A 17,152-nucleotide genomic window follows, 5' to 3' on the forward strand; every position below is an offset into this window, starting at 1 on the left:
ATCGCGCCATTTTTTATCACTTCGTATATTGCGAACAATACAAAAGACGCAGAAGAAAATTCTTGTGTGGGAGGAGCTTATATCATATTCCTTTATTGACGTCACAATGGTATCGGCTAGTTAAAATTAATAGCTTCGCTTCTTTTATTTGTTCTCGTGAAATCAAGAGCAAATTAATTAACAGTAAAGAAATGTTATACTTAAGGTTAATTAATTTTCGAAAGAATATAACAGACACTATAATTTATATTTATACAAATTTTAATGGAGAGATAAAATCATTAATTTCTTCGTTAATTGATTTGTAAGGTTTTTTATGGTGGAGGTAAGGTTATCTGCCATTGGCCACACCTGAGAGACTGGGATTGATGATTGTTCCTGGCAGTCCAATACCTAGTGGTCTGAATGTACCTTCACCTTCACCATCGTTTCCAAATGTATGGGGGCGTGGTTTCGCTGGACTCCACGTAGGTTGATAAGATCTCCATCTTTGCGGTGCGCTCTCGGTGTAAGTCAGGCAACACGCAATTAGTAGAGCAATTAGGAGGATTTTCTGTTAATAAATTTATGTTGTCACTTATTTATTTTTTATGGCCACAAAAGGTCGAATTTCGTTTTTAAATCAGTGGGCTTATAACTTAACAATGGGAAGGCATACTTAGCGAAGTTTGTTATTTCTAGGGATAGATTTAATTTTCGAAGTAGGAATGGAGAACAGAGTAATCTTGGCGCGCGTCAAAGTCCCGGACCCCCTTCCACGGGACAGAGGGGTATGAAAGAAGAGGCGGGTCATAGCGATAGAGGTAAAAGGAAACTACGTATTTTTCGCCGTCCCCGTCAGCAACGTCATCAAAACTTAGTTTAAGTGAGCGAATAAGATAATTTAAACTTTTCGTTACGTGTTGAAGGGAGGGGCTCTATACTGGGCTATGAGTCGAACTGAAGTAAACACAAATAGTTCTCCATTCCTACTTCTAAAATTAAATCTATCCCTGGTTTAACCCAGACAATTAGTGAAAGCTAAAAATCAAGTCTGACTCTAATTTTTTTTTCTATAATCAAGTTCAAGTGTACTTAATAAAACGAGGTTAACTAAGGCAAAGGTTAAACGCCATAGAAAGTGATGCATCTTAACAAGAGTTTAGAATATTTGGGAAATTCTTTTATAGCGACTTACCTTTGACATATTGGCGGTTTCTCTTAAGTTTTTCGTCTGAGCTCAAAAGTTAGTATCAAGAACTTAAAGCTTTCACACGTTTTGTCAAGTACAATGTGTTTGTTCATTTGTTTACTCTTTATTCTGGTGACGAGCTATTGATTTCTCGACGTTTTGTTTGTTTATGACAGTTGTTTTTATATAGGATATCTATTAAACTTAAAGGGATAGTAAATCGATCATAAAATGGAGCAAAATGCCAGTAACAAGTTATTCAGATCTTTTTCTCCAAAAAGTGGCACTGTTATGACGTTAAATACTAATGTGTGCAAACTAGTGTTGCCCCAGTCATTTGTGAGTGCAATTCAACCGCTATCTACAACAGACTGAAAAGCTTGTCTTGTAGTATTCTGTTCGATTCAGTAATGATCATTCAGTTTCCAAACCTGCAGGAGATGCTGTCGCAAATTACTGGCAGCCCTGAAGTGGGGTTAAAGTTGAGAAACGGGGGAGGAAACTTCTCTAGCCCCTTCAGTTCACACTATCTATAACTAACAAACCTTTATGGTAATCGAAATGAGATGCTACTATCCCTTTAAGTCAATTGCTTGGTTTTTTCCAATCTTTTAAGTTTTATCAGGAATTCATTCGATGCTTTTATTAGTTTTGAGTCAAATATTTCTCATTGAACAAAATTTTCTTGATTATTGGGAAATAGCATTCAAATTCTCGATTTTAATTTATTGCCATTTTCGTTCATATCGATTTGGCGAAGTTCCAGTAACTTAAAGAAATTCAGGCTGTTTCATTATAGACAATTCCATTAATAGACCTTTTGGCGGTAGGCAACCCTCAGAATCGGGACGTACAAGTGCCAAAAAGCGAGATGGAAGGCGAAGTTTTAGCCCAGTGTCTTTCCTTTTTAGTTGCAAGTAAAGTTATGTCGTTTTGCAACATGCACAGGATTAGAACAGTTGACTAGAAATTGTCTAACTCCGATTCCATGAATCCTTTTCGCCACTCTTTCATTAAGTAACGCGGTGTTCTTGCGGAGTGTTGCTCCAATCCTCCCTGGTTTACTTTGATCAATAGTGTTAGGGAAGGCGCCGATTTCCGAAAAGTCCAGCAAAATTAGGCACAGCGTTACGCTCAACAGAATCATCTGAAAATTTGGAAAAAAAATATTTATCTCACTAATTTAAAATTGCCAAAATTATATTTATCAAATAATAGTTTTAAATTTATTATTTACTTTTAAAATCATTACGTTATGCCAGATAAATCTAGGTATATAGTTTTTTTAGAGGCTTCGAGAAATTTCCATGGTCTTCCGAATACTTTCACCCGTTCCGTTTATGTTTGTTGATTCTCAAGAACTGCTTATACGAATTTCTTATCAGCTTAAATCATAGTTTAATCATAAGCCTATTAAACTCTTCTAAGTATGGGTCGAGAAGCACCACTTAGCGTTCAGTAAAATTAATTATCTCTACCTGTAACTCGATTCAACCAAGGGTTCGAAATAACTGTGCCACATGTCTCTATTCTATTCACACGTGGACGGCAACGATTAACATGGCACATGAAAGCCGGTTATATTGAACAGCTCTGTATAGTTCTGTTCGATTCAGATAATTCAGTTCCAGATCTGAGATGCTCTCACAAATTACTGGAAACCCTGATGCGCAGTTAAAGTTAAGGAAAGTGGGTTGAAATTTCTCGTACACTTTATTTCACATTATCTATTTGTGTCAGTAGTACGTCATAATTTCTATGTCTTGCCACGGTTCTATCAGCTGTACTGGTACGGTTTCATCTTTCCACCTGCAAAGTCCCATCTTAGCCACTCCTTCAACCGAAAGCTCTCTGTAGGCCCCTAAAGCAGACCAATTCTTATGCATTATAGGGTTATGGTTTAAACTAAAATACGTCGACATAAAAATATTTGTTAGATTCGTCATCCTCTATTGAAAGCCGTTCTTTTCACCTGTCAAAGCGGAATTCACCGGATTGTAACTATAACAAAGAGACAGCTACCTTCGTTCTTATGTTTTATTGTTATATCCCCCCCCCGCTTCCGTTGTAAAGTCAACAGTAAATCAACCAAAAGTGTGAATTTCTACACATTTTGAGAGGTACAAAAGGAGTTGGCAACCCCCAGTATTGGGACATACAAGGGGGTTGATACATTACCGTCTCTGCACACGCTCATGAAGCAGGCGCCAAAAAGCGAGATGGAATTTAAAGTTTTACTCCTGTGTCTTTCTCTCTTAACTTACATCGAAATGGGCTATATTCTGTTGGAAAGGTAGATTCCGTACTTTCTTTTCCTTGATCTCAAAGGAGCTGACCGACCCCCTCTCTTTTTTCACCCACCCGCCATGAGGAAGATCGTTGTTTGTCCCACCGTCCGGACAGCCATTTGAACCTGCGATATTGTAGGAATGCATCTAAATAGACTTTCAAAGGGTTGAACGTTTGAACAATGTTTATCTTTATTACACGTATGATTATCTTGTTTACAATTTTCATAAATGGTCAACAAACACCCTGGGCGATGGCCAACGGGTTAGAACAATTTAAAATCAGTGCCGAAATACCAAATCCTTGACCATCTTGCGGTTTGCCCTGAGGGGAAGGGTTAGGCTGACTTTGATGAATTCTGGCATTTCTGTCGGGAAAGGCGCTGATATCCGAGACGTCCAGTAAGATCAGGAACAGCGTTACGCTGAATAAAATCGGCAACATCTATGGAAAATTTTATAAACGTGCATGCTTCATTTATTTTCAACCAACTAATATCGAAAATTGTTGAAATTACAATGAATTAAGAGTTTAAAAATTGAGAAATTACTTTTAGGACCATGTTGTTGCGTGGAGAAGTTTCTTGTGTTTGGTTTTACAGGTTCTCGTAAAATTCTGAGAACTTTTACTTTTAGGCGGCGCTTTTAGTTAATCCTCTCGGGTTAATATTTATTCACAAGAACTGGTTTTCTGATTTTACTACAACTACCGTAATACCTTGACAGGTTTATCGTCATGGCCAGGTCTATTGAATGTAACCATAAGTTATAAAACGACTCGTAAGTGTGGGTCTTCCTCTCGGTCTTCCTACAATTCAGTTTCATCGAAGCAAAAGCTAAGAGTGTCATCCATTGTATTCATTTAAATCTGATTAGTCCTTTACGCATTTTTTTTTCAGTAATCTTATAATCGATTGAATTGAAATTTTGAACACTATGTCATGTAATAAGTGAATAATTAAGTAACTATTAGGGAGCTAATTAATTATTATTAATTTGTTTTTATATATATAACCCCTATCCATTTAATTGACGTAACTAACAATGTGCCTGAATAGTAAATACATTTGAAAATTTCCATTCATAATTCTTTAAAGGCATTTATTAATAAAGTAAATATTACATAAAATGTTTTTACTACAAAGCTCTGGGTTGAAACAAAGTATGTTTTAAAGGCACTTGTCAATATTCTGAAATTTAGTACAAGGAATAACCACCCCGGGTAGACCAATACCTTTATGACTATTATTATTATTATTATTATTATTATTAGAACGAGTACAACGAAAGTTTATTGAAATATATCAAAGAAACTTTAAAGTTAAACAAACTTACGACTATACAGGCATCCTCTCAAGCCTCAAACTATTGACTCTGAAAAAGCGTTTCATATACCTTGAAATTTCATTCTTGTATAATTTACTGCACAGCGGTATTAACAGTCCGGAGCTTTTACAAGCGGTTAATATTGCTGTGAACAAAACCCAAAATAGGCAAACTAAGAATAATTGCACCTTCTACACCGGAAGCAAAAATTCTCAAAATCCCCTTGTCAGAATGCAAAATAGTTATAACAATCTGTCTAACTGTCCGGATATTTTTGACTCCTCTAAACGACGTTTTCAAACAGAACTAAAAAAATGTTTAGAAACTTAATGCGCCTCTCATTAGTCTATGCTGTTATTTAATTGAAACTTTCTATTTATTTGGGCATTTTTATTTTTTTATTTTTTATTTTATTTTTGTTGTTATGTAGTTTTATTGTATGTATATATATTTAATTTTAACTTTCTATAGTGACTTAATTTAATATCGTGTATGGCTGTAAAAAGTACATCTTTATGTATGTTGTTATACACGAAATAAACATCAAATTCATTCATTCATTCATTCATTATTTTGACCTTTGTGGCTAAAATCTTTTGTCGGGAACCCAGATACGATCGCCATCATCATGGTCCAAAACACCCATACTTGCACCAGAATCATCAATATCTGAAAGTACAAAAAAAATAGAAAAACACCTCAAAAAGTAGATCATAGATTAATTAATTAAGAAAATTAGTAAACTCGCTCAAGATACAAATTAGAGAGAGAGATTAGGGTATTTCAAAATGGTGCTGAAACCTAAGTACAGTATGTTCTAGGGGAGAATTTGAGTCGAAAATGTATAACTTCTTCGACATTTTGCCTTAGCTTAAGGACCACGGTTTACAAGGATTACCCCTTAAATTTAAGTAAGAAATTGAAAGAAATGATTTCTAACTTAATTAAGGTGTCAGCCCTAAAACATTCCAAACTTAATTTCGAGAGCGTTAGCCGGACGGCAGTATATCATAGAACATTTTTCTACTCAGAATCCACCAAAGAACATGCCCCTTAATTTCTAATAGACATTTCAGAAACGCCCTGTTCGTCTAAGTTAGGTCTTACCTGAAGTCTCTGATTCATATTGTGGTTCTTAAGTATTAATCTTATCTAGGAAATTATTATTTTTTCCTTTAATACACTGGCTTTCTAAAATACTTGTCAACTTGTAAATGAATCGTAAATTAAAGTGCTTGCAACACAGCAATCGCGAGTTCTTCATGGTCCGTTGAACGTTGATTTATTTAATGATTTTTTTTGTGTGTGTCAAAATGGAATTCATTGTTATGTGATGTTTCGATTAGTAAGTAAAATTGACAACTTTCATTCATAAAAAACTTTAAAAATCTTTATTGCATAGTTTTTCACTACTAAAGTCAAGGTTCATCGAAGACAAAGTCCGGGTTTTTTTCAGCGCGTGCCTTGCTTACGTCGTGTAGGTTGGGACCGCCAGTTATCACTCCGGGGAGACCAAAACCCTTATTTTGTTGGTCAGCATCGACTGGAAACTGGTTCGCATAGTAATCGTAATCGTCACTGTCAAAATCTGTAGCTTCGGAACCAGATATGGTTGCCATCAACGTCCAAAACACCCATACTCGTGCCAATATTAGCAGTACCTAAAAATGCACAAATTGTCAGTAATTTGAATAGCGAGTTATAGCGTATCTAAAAACGTGTATCACCCTAGATATTTAATTTTTGCTTAACTTTATAACGAAAGAACTTGTACGAGTTACGGAGATGCAACGGAAAATTATGGTATACACAGTGTGTTAAGTTAATTTAGGGTTTCTTTTGGTTATGTTTAGGTTTGGTTAGGTTATGCTCGGTTCAATTAGTTGACAGGTTACAGTCTACGACTACTCAGGAATTCATTATGCTTATATTCCTAGCGCATGAGCAATAAAGTCGCGAACCCATGATATAACTGTGAAGTTCCAACGCGAAGTCAGGAGCGGGTCGCAATGTTGAACACGCAGCGAGGAACGGGGGACTTATCTCGCTCTAAAACTTAAAAGATCTTAACCTAAAGCTACACGATAAATTTCTTTTGCTCCTTAATAACTGGTTATTTATATTAATTAATTAAAGATTTAATTTAATTTCTTACCTTCATTTTACCATTCATATTGTAATTCTTACGAATAACTTCAAAGGAGGAACTTCTTTGATTTATGTTCGAATAAATTCTGAGAAGACAATGTAGTCGTTAACTCATTCGTAACGATTTATAAAGAATTTCACTTTCGGAATTGTTTATGATACAGCGATAAGCGGTTGTAGATGAAATACTTTTTTAAGGCTCCATAGATTAGGAATTATTTAAAACAATATACCCTTTGTCAAAAATTAAAATTAAATAATAAACAAATATAAACATTTATTTCACCGCGTGTAGCCTTAGCCTAAATTACTTCTACGGAGTATCGAAGTTTTTAAATTAAAAAACCTAAATTCGATATTGAATACTGCGGGTTTCAGAAGGGGATAATGGAAGAAGGATGACACTGAAGGTGTCCCTAATGCAGTTTTTTTCCACTCACGTATTTTTTTTTTTTTTAATTTTGCTTAAGTTTAATTTTAAAGAAGTCGAATATAATTTACTTCTAGTCCGTTTACGTTGGCATTTTCCATTGAGTAATATTATTGGAGTGAGAATGAGTGTTCTTAACTACCATATAACTTCAATCACTGCTTCAATGCTCCTTGTACTTGCACTGGTGCTTGTATTTGTACTTGCACCGGTGCTTGTATTTGTACTTGCACTGGTGCTTGTTATTTTCCTTGCACCGGTGCTTGTATTTTTACTTGTACCGGTACTTGTACTTGCACTACAAGTTATTGAGCATCGACACTAAATCCCTTCAAAATAATTACTTTCATGATAATGTGTTTTCGGAAAATGGAAAAGCATAGATATGTAATTTTTCAATTAATTTATAGGGAATAGATCGATTAACAGTAAAATCAGTTGATTGAATTAAATAGCGATTACGGAACTAGTAATAAAGCCTATTTTAAAACTAGTTGCGCAAACGAGTTGTCAACCGACTCTTGCGCAAGTATGAACATAGCATAAAGCAGTTGCTAATTTGATCATGGATATGTATAAACACTACGTATTATGGATTCTAAACTAGGCCTTAAAACTGGCCACCAAAGACGCGATACTATAGCGGATGTGAGGTTGCTCTAAATTGAGTCGGAAGTAGCTAGGTCTCTAGGGGAAAAGGAACTATAGCTCTCCGGAGAATCCTGATGGGTGAGTTTGAATATCGCCCATGCGCAAAGAGAGAAAAACGAACTTCCCACACTTTCACAAGGTTAGAAAAAAATCGAAATGGTGATAATAATAAAGCTTAGTTCAGGACTTCAAGACAAAGGAACTTTATTTTATACCGAGAATAATTACATAAATAATTAAGGAAAATAATGGTTTTACATTAAGTTTAAACCCATTGTGCAAAAATAACAAAGATGTGTTACAACTTGACACGAAATAATTCCCAAAAAGGAAAACTTAACATTTTACTGAAATTTCGCTAGTTCTGTATCAAACCACAGTTCTTCCTCAGCCTGATAAAAATTAATATTATTAAAAATTAGCATTTCTACTAACTAATATTAAAAGAAATTCAAAAATCGTACAGTAGTATTTTTTTCGCTTTCGCGAAACAATCTTATGTACGTTTGCTGCAACGCTTTGAATTTTTCTTTCCTAATATTTGAATATAAATTAAACTTATTAATGAAATAAATTAATTTTTAATAGCGTATGTTTAAGTAAGATAAGTTACAATATTTTCCTCCTATCTCCATCAGTCTCATCTTTCAATTGTTTGTAGCACCTAGACAAACCTTCTAAATAATTCTTTTTGGTAGATCTGTCAAAATGGTTTACTCTTAATTTTAATTTTAATTGAAACCAATTAAAAATTATAAAACTCTTACTGAATGTAATTATTGCTGTAATTTATACGACGGGCCCTCAGTTTTTTTAGTTTCTCGATCTCGTTAGAGATTTGAGGCGTGGTGTTGGGATCATCACCAAAATCTGAGCTACCGTCGGATGGAATCGAAAAATTCTCCGCCATGTCCATGGTCACGTTTGAGATTTGGCTTCTTACAGAACTCGTTGAACTAAAATCTCTTGATACTGTCTTTTTAGACACGTTGGTTGGTTCGGAATCGGAATATAATTCTTTAGTTATCTCGGACGAAGTTGAACCGGAAGTTAAAGAGAGTTTTCCCCTTGAGACGGGCTGGGGACGTTTAAAAATTGATTGGGTTGGCATTGGTGGTTCATCGAGAGTTAAATTGCTCATCGGTGCGTTGGAATTCAAAGAAATAGCAACTGAAGACGGTGTTGAAGGCCCTTTCTCGGAGGGCGTTGTTGAAGGCCCTTTCCCGGAAGGCGTTGTTGAAGGCCCTTTCCCGGAAGGCGTTGTTGAAGGCCCTTTCCCGGAAGGCGTTGTTGAAGGCCCTTTCTCGGAAGGCGTTGTTGAAGGCCCTTTCTCGGAGGGCGTTGTTGAAGGCCCTTTCTCGGAGGGCGTTGTTGAAGGAACTTTCTCGGAGGGCGTTGTTGAAGGAACTTTCTCGGAGGGCGTTGTTGAAGGAACTTTCTCGGCGGGCGTTGTTGAAGGAACTTTCTCGGAGGGCGTTGTTGAAGGAACTTTCTCGGAGGGCGTTGTTGAAGGAACTTTCTCGGAGGGCGTTGTTGAAGGAACTTTCTCGGAGGGCGTTGTTGAAGGCCCTTTCTCGGAAGGCGTTGTTGAAGGCCCTTTCCCGGAAGGCGTTGTTGAAGGCCCTTTCCCGGAAGGCGTTGTTGAAGGCCCTTTCCCGGAAGGCGTTGTTGAAGGCCCTTTCCCGGAAGGCGTTGTTGAAGGCCCTTTCCCGGAAGGCGTTGTTGAAGGCCCTTTCCCGGAAGGCGTTGTTGAAGGCCCTTTCCCGGAAGGCGTTGTTGAAGGCCCTTTCCCGGAAGGCGTTGTTGAAGGCCCTTTCTCGGAGGGCGTTGTTGAAGGCCCTTTCTCGGAGGGCGTTGTTGAAGGCCCTTTCTCGGAGGGCGTTGTTGAAGGCCCTTTCTCGGAGGGCGTTGTTGAAGGCCCTTTCTCGGAGGGCGTTGTTGAAGGCCCTTTCTCGGAGGGCGTTGTTGAAGGCCCTTTCTCGGAGGGCGTTGTTGAAGGCCCTTTCTCGGAGGGCGTTGTTGAAGGCCCTTTCTCGGAGGGCGTTGTTGAAGGCCCTTTCTCGGAGGGCGTTGTTGAAGGCCCTTTCCCGGAAGGCGTTGTTGAAGGCCCTTTCCCGGAAGGCGTTGTTGAAGGCCCTTTCCCGGAAGGCGTTGTTGAAGGCCCTTTCCCGGAGGGCGTTGTTGAAGGCCCTTTCTCGGAGGGCATCGAAGGCCTTTTCTCGGAACTGGTCGAAGGCCCTTTGTTTAGTCGGGATGCATCAATTGATTCGACCATATCCAAGGACACACTAGCTTGACCTTGAAGGACAATCCTCCCAGAAATTGTTTCATCGAGTTGACTCGACAAGTTATTCATCGTGAATGTTAAGCTTCCGATCTTGAACGGTATATTAGAGTTTAGCATTACAAATGAGACTGGTTGAGAACCTGCTGAGATTCTTTTGGAACCGCGTGACATGTACGAGACACCAGATTCCCCTTGCTCAATAACTTCATCTTCTTGGTCACGTGGTTTATCTTGATGTACGATTTCTTCGATCAAATCACGTGATATATCTTGTTCAATCAATTCATGTCGACGGTCACTTGGTATTTCAGTACCAATCTGTTTCTCAACCAAATCGTCTTGGTTTTCTAGCACGTGTTCAACCTGATCAGGATTATTTGGGATAAGCGGTGTTTCGATAGCAACGGGTTCTGGGTCATTTTCTTGAGGTATTTCAAAAGTGTCTATTTCCGTGATTTGCTCCTGTGATTCATCAGGTTCCAGGTCACGCGGGGTATCTCTGCTATAAACTCCGGAATCATCCTGAACGGCATAATTTTTGCTGATCTTATCTTTCTTCTTCTCATTGACTTTGTCCAATTTCTCTGGGTTCTTCGGGCCTGCGCTTTGTGTTTTTCCTTGAGGGATTTCATTGGCGCCCGGTTGCGTGTTGGACGTTTTGGCGCCCGGTTGCGTGTTGGACGTTTTGGCGCCCGGTTGCGTGTTGGACGTTTTGGCGCCCGGTTGCGTGTTGGACGTTTTGGCGCCCGGTTGCGTGTTGGACGTTTTGGCGCCCGGTTGCGTGTTGGACGTTTTGGCGCCCGGTTGCGTGGTGGACTTTTTGGCGCCCGGTTGCGTGTTGGACGTTTTGGCGCCCGGTTGCGCGTTGGACGTTTTGGCGCCCGGTTGCGCGTTGGACGTTTTGGCGCCCGGTTGCGCGTTGGACGTTTTGGCGCCCGGTTGCGCGTTGGACGTTTTGGCGCCCGGTTGCGTTTTGGACGTTTTGGCGCCCGGTTGCGTGTTGGACGTTTTGGCGCCCGGTTGCGCGTTGGACGTTTTGGCGCCCGGTTGCGTTTTGGACTTTTTGGAAGTTTTTCGTTTAGCTTTATTTTCAAGATCACTGCTGTCCGACTCGTCCGTCCATAAAGAACTTTTTCGTTTCGTGGCAGGCTTCTGTTTTTTAGTTGGTTTTTTTTTTGTCTTCTCTTCATCAACGTCAGAGAAGAACATCATTTCATCGTCAGTATCCCAACTTGCCTTGTACACTTTATATCTTAAAGTAGGCGTCGATTTCGACGATCCTTTTCTTTTTCGCTGTGGTTCCTCAGCTTGACCCCTCGATCTGACCATCGGTTCACTATCATCGTCACTATAAGAACTTGGATCGTATATTTTCTTCTTTCTGACGTTTGGTTGCGATTTCCGCGATTGAAGGTCAAATTGAACTCTCCGACTGGTGGAACTGATTGGTGTCGACGCTTCTATTGGTTTGGGTTTAGTTTTAGGCAACTTCGGGATTTCGTATGGCTCGTAGGTTAATTTCCTCCTGGCGTTGCTTTTCTGTTTCATTTGTGGTTGGTTCTCGTCCGAATCCACTTCGCTTATTTTTTCAGAAGGAGGCGTTAAGATTTCCTCTTCAAACGAACTGTCATCTAAGTTAATCGCGCTGGATCTCGCGTCCTCTTTGGATGACTTTCCTCGGTGCTTGTTAGGGGCTTTTTTAGGCCCTGTAATCTCTACCGGGCTAATTATGCCTTGTCTTTCTGGCGAATGAGGCAAAGTATCCTCTTCAGACGAACTGAAAATATTTCTAGCTTGGGCTAATTTCCGTTCTGTCTCGTGAAAATCAAAAGTCGCCCGTGGTTCAGTTGGTTCTCTTGACATTGGTCGATATCGTTTGCCGGGGCTAATAACTAATTCGTGATTTTCGATATCTTCCCAATCAACTACCGGAAGGGGTTTCTTAAAAAACAATTACGTAGGATTCGAAATAAAGCAACAAAAAAGAGGGTACTATCAACAGTGTCTGATCTAACTTACAATTTTGCTTTCTATAAGTTTCTTTTTACTCCTGTTGTAAAAACATTAGTGAATATCATTATTTCATTTGAGTCGCTAATTACAAAGACTACTTTCATTTCTATTTTGTTTAAACATAATTCGCCACTGCTTTCATTATTTCATAAGTTTATAAGATATTTTCCATAAGTACGACAATATCTATACTTCGTAACGCTAGAGACTTACAGCTCGAGCTAGTTCGAGAACGACAAGCGAGAATTGACTACGCTCGGTTTTGCAGTCCATTTTCCTATTTAGTCTGTACTAAGCCTTTGTCAGCGCCTGACCAGGCGTCGCTTTACGAGAATCTATGACCTACCTAACTCACTCACTTCATGAAAAGTTCCAGTTTGTACCCAGTGACAAACTGGAACACATCTTATGAACTTATGGTCATTTTGTAAAGTGCACTTCTTCAACAAAAGTTTGCAAAACTTGTTCCTCTATAGGAAGCTAACAGTTCTGATCCTGAAACGTCACACCCTTCTATCTCTTACTGGAGTTTCATCCCCCCTAACGGTTGGAAACAGTATTCTACGCGCAAAAATGCCAACCAGAGAGGGGCTGCGTGACGTCAGACTATCTCTTCCCCCTAGCCAGTTGTTAGCTCCCTATTCGGACTTTGTTCTAACCCACATTGGTCATTGAAACATGCAATACTAAAACTTACCCTCGTCTTTTGATTGGTGTTTTATGGCGTCTATCGAAAGAATATATGCCGGTACTTGTCGAAGGCAATAATTCCTTTCGTTCATGACTTGCTCTTTCGACTCCTCTGGGCACTGAAGTACTTTTAGAGAAAGGTTCGCTACTTGTTGTATCTTTGCGTTTTCCTGTTGACTTTGGAATGGTGGATTTTTCTGCGGGTTTTGGAACAGTTGGTATTTTTCTTGTCATTTCCGATCGCTTTGAGACGGTTGGCGCTATTGAAGATTTTGGGGCAGTTGAATTTTCCTCTGCCCTCTCGGGACCGGCTGTTTCTTTGTCATTTGCACTTGGAACGGCCGCTTTAACGGTTGAATTTGATTCTTCTTCGGATAGATTTAAGCCTGTTGGCGTTTTTGCCAACTTTGAAACGGATGATTTTTCTGGCCTCTTGGGAACGGTTGCTTCTTCACCTGCCTTTGAAGTGGTCGTGTTCAGTGGTGGCGTTTGAGCCCACATTGGATTAGGTGACTCTTCTATTGGTTTTGGCGCGCGGAACTTTTCTGCGGGCTTTGGAACATTTGATCTTTTGGGAACAGTTGCTTCTTCAGCTGTCTTTGAAGTGGTTGTGTTCAGTGGTGACTCTAAGCCTCTTGGCGTTTGAGCCCACGTTGGAATAAGCGATTTTTCAATTGGTTTTGGCATGGAGAATGTTTCTGGCCTCTTGAGAACGGTTGCTACTTCGTCTGTATTTGGAGCGGTCGTGTTCAGGGGTGGCGTTTGAGCCGATGTTGGAACAATTGGCTTTGGCGTAGAGAATTTTTCTGCGGTTTTTGAAACACTGGTTTCACCCGCTTGTTTTGAAACAGTTGATTCTCCTGCTGGACTTGGTGTTCTCTCGATATCTTTTTTCCTGGTAATGAATTCCTTAGGGGATAGTTCTTGCGAAAGACCCGAAGACTGGGTAGAGGAGATAATTTTATCGCGTTGATAGTCTTGGGGATAAGCGACTGTGGCCGTCGATGACTGACTAGTTGAGGTGACGGTGTCTTGAGAAACTGGTAGCATATTATCGTCGCGACATTCCAGTAAACCAGGGGTGTGAATAGTTTGGCCTGGTTTGATAGTATCATGGTCATCATTAAGATTGGATTCTGGTTCGATAGTATCGTTTCCTTCATTAAGGTTGTATTCTGCTTCGAAAGTATCGTTTCCTTCATTAAGATTTGATTCTGGTTCGATAATATCGTGGGCATCATTGATATTGGATTCTGACTCGATAGTATCGTGGGCATCATTGAGATTGGACTCTGGTTCTATAGTATCGTTTCCTTCATTAAGATTGGATTCCGGTTCGATAGTATCGTTTCCTTCATTAAGATTGGATTCCGGTTCGATAGTATCGTTTCCTTCATTAAGATTGGATTCCGGTTCGATAGTATCGTTTCCTTCATTAAGATTGGATTCCGGTTCGATAGTATCGTTTCCTTCATTAAGATTGGATTCCGGTTCGATAGTATCGTTTCCTTCATTAAGATTGGATTCCGGTTCGATAGTATCGTTTCCTTCATTAAGATTGGATTCCGGTTCGATAGTATCGTTTCCTTCATTAAGATTGGATTCCGGTTCGATAGTATCGTTTCCTTCATTAAGATTGGATTCTGGTTCGATAGTATCGTGGGCTTCGTGGCCATCATTAAGATTGGATTCTGGTTCGATAGTATCGTTTCCTTCATTGAGATTGGATTCTTGTTCGATAGTATCGTGGGCATAATTGAGATTGGATTCTTGTACGATAGTATCGTGGGCATCATTGAGATTGGATTCTTGTACGATAGTATCGTGGGCATCATTGAGATTGGATTCTTGTACGATAGTATCGTGGGCATCATTGAGATTGGATTCTTGTACGATAGTATCGTGGGCATCATTGAAATTGGATTCTTGTACGATAGTATCGTGGGCATCATTGAGATTGGATTCTGGTTCGATAGTATCGTTTCCTTCATTAAGATTGGATTCTGGTTCGATAGTATCGTGGCCATCATTAAGATTGGATTCTGGTTCGATAGTATCGTGGGCATCATTAAGATTGGATTCTGGTTCGATAGTATCGTTTCCTTCATTAAGATTGGATTCAAGACTTTCCTCAGCATCCTTGGGTTCCAAAACCAGCTTTTTTGTCTCAGATTGAAGCTTATCCGGTGATGAAGTCAGTATATCGGTGCTTGCGCTGTTTATGATCCTTGCGAAATCCTCTTCTAGCGCTGATTGCGATAAAGTAGACGACTGCGTGCGTTTGTCACTCTCCTCCGGGGCAGGTTCACTCAACGCTGTTAATGAGTCCTGTGACGAAGGTTTACCGTTGTCCGAAGAGGATTTACCAACTTTCTTAAACGCTATTAAATCGCCCTGTGATAAATTCTTATTGGCGGGACTCTTATCCGCAATTTCGTCCTGATTTTGTTTATCTTGTTCTTCAGTTGATTGCAGTATTTTCGACGATATGTCATCACTATTGCTATCGTTATCCTGTTCGCCAATCGACTCTGACCCAACCGATTTCCTTTTACTGGAATTTCCAGGTATTACGGGTTGTTCATTCTCAGAGGTGAATGGTTCACTTCCTCCATCAGAATCCGTTTGTATTTCTTCACTGGATCCCCTGGTCATATTTGATTCGCAGCTACTGGAAGAACTCATTTCGTGGGTTTTTGCTGTAACTTTCAAGGAAGGTTGGGAACCCCCGATGCTCGTTGGGTTCTTGTCTTCATTTGTACATTCTTGGAAAAAGATATCTTCTTGAGAAGAAGCTTCCGGTTCACTTTCTTTCCATTTTTTAGACTTTATTATCTGATCTTCTTTGGTGATTGGCGTCATGATTTTTTGGGTCTTTCTTCCCAGGCCCCATTCGCCACTACTGGAAGAACTCCTTTCAGAGGTTGTCGCCGTCACTGTTGCCTTTGGTTGAGAAGATTTTACTTTCTTTTTCCTCCGAGGTTTAGTACGAGGTCTGGGAAGAAACGATTCCGGTTCTTCTTGAGACGAGACCTCCAGGTCAAGTTTAGGCTCGGAACATTTCTTAGTCTTTGGTTGAGACGATTTTGGTCGCGTTTTCTTGAGATTCTTAGTAAGCGGGCTGTGAAGAAACACTTCTTGTTCTTCTTGAGATAAAACCTCCACGTCAACTTTAGGCTCGGAACATTTCTTAGAGGATGTCGCCGCAACAGTCTTTGGTTGAGACGATTTTGGTCGCGTTTTCTTGAGATTCTTAGTAAGAGGGCTGTGAAGAAACATTCCTGATTCTTCTTGAGATGAAACCTCCACGTCAACTTTAGGCTCGGAACATTTGTGTCGCGGAACTCTGGTTCTAATTTGGGTATTTTTAATACACTCAGAACTTTTGGATCTTTGAAATTGATGCTCTTGAGACAGGGGTTTTCGGCGTTCTTCTGGTGCGGATTCGCATCGACTGTCACTTGACCTCGAACAAGTTCGTTCTTTAATTTTGTGAATGCATTCTGAACTTTTAGTTCTACGCGATATCTTGCTCTTTCTGGGCATATTGGTTTCTTGAGATCTTCTTGAAACCGGACGCGTATTAGCCTCATCTAATTTAAACATCGAAATAATATTCAGCCCTCGACTAAATTAATTAATTTCGTAGCCGTGATACATTTATTTAATATTTATTACGAATTTCAAACTGAAGTAGGCTTAATTTTACTTTTGTAACACATAGTCGATATAAAGATATTTAAATTGACGACTAAGGTCCAAATTTAAAAATAATAAAATTTGTATTGTCAGAGACCATAAGGGCCTTGGTCAAAGACAGCTCGTATCCTAAGCCTTCCTAAGTTATAATTTGACAATCTTTTAATTAGAAACTTACCAGAATACGACTCTGTAGTTTGAGAAAGAATATTGGATTCTTTATCCATATTTTAAATAATTGGCGATTTAATTATTTTTTATTTGGAAACAATGGACTTTACACTAGTGAAATGTGGTACTGGTCTATCTCCGCATTAACTGTCAGTTTCCAAATCTAGCGGGGTCAATTAGGTCTACGGGACCGGGGTCATGCAAAATCTTATGCATTTGGCGCCATCTCTACAGTCAGTGATCTTATTCGTCTTTCACATAGGCTACAAACGCGCGTT

General features: G+C 39.5%; 1 protein-coding gene and 2 long non-coding RNA genes across 8 annotated transcripts; all 3 read right to left on the bottom strand.

Moving 5' to 3' along the window:
• Positions 1 to 243: 243 nt before the first annotated feature.
• Positions 244 to 3,374, bottom strand: LOC149710123 (uncharacterized). 6 transcript variants are annotated; one of them, XR_016376730.1, is made up of 5 exons: positions 2,918 to 3,374; positions 2,650 to 2,834; positions 2,409 to 2,532; positions 1,178 to 2,318; positions 244 to 553 (listed from the first exon to the last, which is right to left on the bottom strand). It is a non-coding gene; the product is annotated as an uncharacterized LOC149710123 (long non-coding RNA). The 6 variants fall into 6 exon arrangements; XR_016376729.1 differs by having other exon boundaries at positions 1,178 to 1,542; positions 1,603 to 2,318; positions 2,650 to 3,374; XR_016376735.1 differs by having other exon boundaries at positions 2,424 to 2,532; positions 2,650 to 3,374.
• Positions 3,375 to 6,148: 2,774 nt separating this feature from the next.
• Positions 6,149 to 7,038, bottom strand: LOC149710124 (uncharacterized). The gene is made up of 2 exons (XR_016375635.1): positions 6,941 to 7,038; positions 6,149 to 6,446 (listed from the first exon to the last, which is right to left on the bottom strand). It is a non-coding gene; the product is annotated as an uncharacterized LOC149710124 (long non-coding RNA).
• Positions 7,039 to 8,193: 1,155 nt separating this feature from the next.
• On the bottom strand, positions 8,194 to 17,077 carry LOC149710125 (uncharacterized). The gene is made up of 7 exons (XM_089859356.1): positions 16,882 to 17,077; positions 13,012 to 16,597; positions 12,321 to 12,351; positions 8,782 to 12,242; positions 8,628 to 8,714; positions 8,479 to 8,548; positions 8,194 to 8,406 (listed from the first exon to the last, which is right to left on the bottom strand). Exons 1-7 carry the CDS (start codon positions 16,928 to 16,930, stop codon positions 8,359 to 8,361), a joined length of 7,332 nt encoding a protein of 2,443 aa, XP_089715482.1. The 5' UTR covers positions 16,931 to 17,077; the 3' UTR covers positions 8,194 to 8,358.
• Between the last annotated feature and the right edge of the window lie 75 nt (positions 17,078 to 17,152).

Source organism: Phalangium opilio, unplaced genomic scaffold, assembly GCF_054372755.1.
Source record: "Phalangium opilio isolate 3A_F unplaced genomic scaffold, DU_Popi_V2 ptg000011l_1, whole genome shotgun sequence".
NCBI classification, from domain to species: domain Eukaryota; kingdom Metazoa; phylum Arthropoda; class Arachnida; order Opiliones; family Phalangiidae; genus Phalangium; species Phalangium opilio.

Bases quoted from the DNA above. Each gene is read 5' to 3' on its own strand.
- LOC149710125 (XM_089859356.1), bottom strand. From the start codon at position 16,930: ATGGATAAAGAATCCAATATTCTTTCTCAAACTACAGAGTCGTATTCT. The intron at 16,598-16,881 runs GTAAGTTTCTAA...TGTTTAAATTAG, and splicing joins AACTACAGAGTCGTATTCTG to ATGAGGCTAATACGCGTCCG. The intron at 8,407-8,478 runs GTACGATTTTTG...AATTTTTATCAG, and splicing joins AAAGCGAAAAAAATACTACT to GCTGAGGAAGAACTGTGGTT.